The following is a 4,864-nucleotide window of genomic DNA, read 5'->3' as shown; positions in this document are numbered from 1 at the left end:
CTGAAAGCATTTCACTCAGGTGTGAATGTCTTTGATTATCAAGAGGGGCTAGGCTGAGTGACTTTACTTCCTGGGGTCACTGCCTTCTTTATCTACATCTTTTTTTAAGGGAAGAGAATGGACAATGGTATGGATGATACCTAATCTTTTTTAAAAGCCTCTTGTATGAGTGTAACACAGTATCTCTTGAGTTTTTGAATCTTTTACTATTTCAGGGTCATGTTTGACAGCTTCCCTAGACACCTCAAATTGACAAGATAATGATTTTCCTTGTGACTGCTCAGAGTTTGCTCAGACACATGAGTGAACATTGTATTAAGGAAGTAATTCTAAACACATTTTTGTTTTCACCAAAGCTTTGGTTCCCCTGAAGACAGTTCACAGTTCACACACCTGCAGGGAGAACTCTGTACTCCTAGGTATCTCCATAGTCATCCTCTAGACAGTATATCCCTGTAGATCAAGCACAGAGGGGGAATTCATTCAGTGTTTTTAAAGAGAGGCAAGTTTGCATCCAGAAACCTGGTAGGAGTGGTTGGGTGGATGTGGACTGAAGTAAAACCCCTTGACCAACTTCTTGAGCTGCTCTAAGAGTATTAAATGGCCCCTTCTTAATGGTAACCTTGGAAAGATACCCTTAGTTCTCCATGGATGGTTTATCTCCCCCAAGAATTTCCTGCAGACATAACTTTTGTTCTAGATTTTCTTGGTACAATTTCCAACCTTCCTTAGACTGTGGCAAAGCTTGTCTAAAGATGTATAGCAGAATGAGTCACATTTTATTATGCACCTAGAATGTGCTGGATAAACATCACTCTAGACACAGAACATTAGGAAAAAAAAAAAAAAGGAAAGCTAAATTAAAAAAACTGGCATATGGAACTCAAATTCCAGCTGACTTGTATGAGAATAACAATATGTAACCTAACACCAAATCCAGCCTGTTACGTCTCTTAAATATTTCTAAACAGACTATTCATTTCTCTAGTTATTGCTATATTTTTAATACAACCCATCATTATCTTATTCCTGCAAACCTGTCCCACTCCAATTTATTTTCCACGTAACAACCAGAGTGATATTTCTAAACTACAAATCTTGTTAAGCTACTCCTCTGAATTTTATTCTAAAATATTGGAAGCTGTGAAATCCAGTTTTCTTATTGTGAGCTGAATTACTTTGTGTTTGGCTATCTCTTGGTTCTATGCTTGTGCTGCTGTCAATCTCAGTTCCTCTAACAGTTTCTAAAGCTCTTTCCTGCCACAGGGCCTTTGCTTTTGCTGTTCTCTATTAAAATGACTGTCAGTTCAGTATGTTGTTGTTGGAGTTGGCTCTGACTCATAGTAAACTTATGTCACAGTAGGTAGAACGAAACATTGGCCAGTCCTACATTATCCTCGCAATACTAAAACAAGTCAAATCCATTGCCATCAAGTTGATTCTGACTCATAGTGACCCTATAGGACAGAGTAGAACTTCCCCATAGAACTTCTTAGGCTGTAAATCTTTACTGAAGCGGACTTCCACATCTTTCTCCTGTGGAGCGGCTGGTGGGTTCAAACCACTGACCTTTAGGTTAGCAGCTGAACTTTTAACAGCTGCACCACCAGGGCTCCTTCTCACAACAGTAGGCATGTTTAAACCCATTATTGCAGCCACTGTGTCAATCCATCTTGTTGAGATTCTTCCCCTTTCTCATTCACCCTCTACTTTACTGAGCATGATGTCCTTCTGCAGGGATTGGTCCATCCTGATAACATGTCCAAAGTACATGAGACAAAGGTTCTCCATCGTTGCTTCTAAGGAACTTTCTGGCTGTACTTCCTCCAAGACAAATTTGCTTGTTCTTTTGGCAGACCACGGTGTAGTCAATATTCTTCACCAACACCATAATTCAAATGTGTCAACCCTTCTTCAACCTTCCGTTTTCATTGTCTCCACTAAATGGCAACAAGTTTGGTTTTTTGGTTTGGAAGTGATTAAAAACACCATGGCTTGGGTCAGGCACATGTTAGTTCTCAAAGTGACATCTTTGCTTTTCAAGATTTTCAAGAGATCTTTTGCACCAGCTTTGCCTAATGAAATACATTGTTTGATTTCTTGACTGCTGCTCCCGTGGGCATTGATTGTTGATGCAAGTAAAATGAAATCCTTGACAACTTCAATATTTTCTCTGTTTATCATGATACTGCCTGTTCAGTTGTGAGGATTTTTATTTTCTTTATGTTGAGGTGTAGTTCATATTGAAGGCTGAGTCTTTGATCTTCATCAGTAAGTGCTTCAAGTCCACTTTCAGCAAGCAAGGTTGTGTCATCTGAGTGGGGTTCAGTTCCCTGATGGAAGCCAGATCAGTATACAAGGTATTAGATGACAGACCAATTTTCCCAGTTGGCAAGACTTCCAAACAAAAATGGTCTAGAGAGAACAGACTCTATCTCAGATTATCAGTCTAAAATTTGGTTAAACTTAAAAGTAACTGCACATATTTCTTACTATGGCAGATGTTTTGGGAAGGATTAGTGCACTGCTGAGTTTCATTAAAAAAAGAGAATTTTATAGCATTAAGAAATTGAGATTTGGGTTTCAAATATGTGACACACTTCATATGGCTTCAGTGTTTCTAATGTATAGGATCATTACACTCTCTTCTGAGTTTATCAAACATAAAGTGGGGCAATCAAATGTACCCTAAAAAAAAAAAAAAAGCAATCTCTTAATGACTGAGAATATTTGATGATTTTGAAAGCATTAATATAACTTTAGTTAAATGCTAGTTCCCTGGGTGGTGCAAGCAGTTTGTGATTGTCTAATCTAAATGTTGGTTGTTCTTCAATTTCATCCCACAGGGCCAGGGAAGAAATGCTTGGCAATCTACTTCTGTAAATTTTATGGCCAAGAAAACCCTATGGAGCAGTTCTATTTTGTATCATGTGGGGCCTCCATGAGTTAGAATCAACTAAATGGTAACAGGTTGTTATATGCTACTTGGAGTAATTATTGCTTCTTTATCTTTTTTTTATAGCTATTACTATGAAAAAAGCAAAGTGAAGAAATGGAACCTGCAAATTACACCAGGGTGACAGAGTTTGTTCTCACTGGCCTATCCCAGACTCGGGAGGTGCAACTGGTCCTATTTGTTATATTTCTGTCCTTCTATTTGTTCATCCTTCCGGGGAATGTCCTTATCATTTGCACCATCAGACTTGACCCCCATCTGACCTCACCCATGTATTTCCTATTGGCTAATCTGGCCTTCCTTGATATTTGGTACTCTTCCATCACAGCCCCTAAAATGCTAGTGGACTTCTTTGTAGAGAGGAAGATAATTTCCTTTGGAGGATGCATTGCACAGCTCTTCTTTTTGCACTTTGTTGGGGCCTCAGAGATGTTCCTGCTCACGGTGGTGGCATTTGACCGCTATGCTGCTATCTGCCGCCCCCTCCACTATGCTACCATCATGAATCGACATCTCTGCTGTATTCTGGTGGCTCTTTCCTGGATGGGTGGCTTTGTCCATTCTATAATACAGGTGGCTCTCATTGTTCGACTTCCTTTCTGCGGGCCCAATGAGTTAGACAGTTACTTCTGTGATGTCACACAGGTTGTTCGAATTGCCTGTGCCAACACTTTCCCAGAAGAACTAGTGATGATCTTCAGCAGTGGTCTGATCTCTGTGGTGTGCTTCATTGCTCTGCTAATGTCCTATGGCTTCCTTCTGTCCATGCTCAAGAAACACTCAGGCTCAGGTGAGAGTACCAACAGGGCCATGTCTACCTGCTATTCCCACATCACCATTGTAGTGTTAATGTTTGGGCCATCCATCTACATTTATGCTCGCCCATTTGATTCTTTTTCCTTAGATAAAGTGGTGTCTGTGTTCCACATGGTGATATTCCCTTTACTTAATCCCATCATCTACACCTTGCGAAACAAGGAAGTAAAGACAGCCATGAGGAAGCTGGTCAACAGATACATTTTATGTAAAGAGAAGTGAAAGATAAATAGTATAGTTTATAACCCTCTTGATTATCATCGTCCCAAAGTAGGAAACATTTGCAGTAGTAATAATGCTGCTTTCACTACCTCCTTTCATCAGAGGTCTTAAAATATCACTATATTATTCCTATATTTGCTGAAAAAACAAAGACATTAAAATGCAATTAAGTTTACTTGCACCCACTTTGAAATTTCTGGCAGATCATTATTAAACTTTCAGATGTAACAATATGCCCTAAAACACACATTTTCAGTAATTGTTTAAGTAACTACCCTGGGAGAGGCTCTGTGAGAAGAGTGTGTGTTGAGATATAATAAAATAAATAAGACATAGGAGACATGCCAACTATAAATATGAAGTAAATGAGCCAGCATATGAATGTGACTAGCTTCAAGTGATTAAATTAAGTATTGATGTCATGTCTCAATCTTGTCCTAGTGGGATGGTGTTTGGAGAACCTGGAAGAATAGTTTATCTATTTTTTCTTTTATCTCTTTCTCTTTTTAGAATTAATCATGGAAAGTGAGGGCTCATTTATATGAACAATTTCAACCCTTATTTTAGGTGGTAGGTATTCAACAGTATTGGTAACAGAACTCAAGATTCGGACACATTCTGGAAACAATTTTTATGAGTTCACAGTGGAGTGTAATTTGGTTGATTCCTAAGACCACTTTCTTTTTCCACAGATAGCCTCCAGCCAGCTAGAGGTTTTTATAGCCAATGTCCCCCTACATCCTCCAGGGTCAAAGCAGGCTTGGGAAGAAGGGGTTCTAGGTTGGCTGGGATTGGTAAATACCCAACTGTGTAATTTTTTTAAAAAATTATTATATCCTTTGCCACATTGTGTGTTTTCTGCTTCTCATG

At 39.0% G+C, this 4,864-nt stretch overlaps 1 protein-coding gene across 1 annotated transcript; it reads left to right on the top strand.

Moving 5' to 3' along the window:
- The first annotated feature begins 829 nt into the window (after positions 1-829).
- Positions 830-4,563, top strand: LOC100677140 (olfactory receptor 4M1). Its single transcript, XM_064292232.1, has one exon. It carries the CDS (start codon positions 3,053-3,055, stop codon positions 3,992-3,994), a length of 942 nt encoding a protein of 313 aa, XP_064148302.1. The 5' UTR covers positions 830-3,052; the 3' UTR covers positions 3,995-4,563.
- Positions 4,564-4,864: the final 301 nt, after the last annotated feature.

Source organism: Loxodonta africana, chromosome 10, assembly GCF_030014295.1.
Source record: "Loxodonta africana isolate mLoxAfr1 chromosome 10, mLoxAfr1.hap2, whole genome shotgun sequence".
NCBI classification, from domain to species: Eukaryota; Metazoa; Chordata; class Mammalia; order Proboscidea; family Elephantidae; genus Loxodonta; species Loxodonta africana.
Note: the sequence above shows the minus strand (reverse complement) of the source record. Positions and strands in the feature narration are given on the sequence as shown.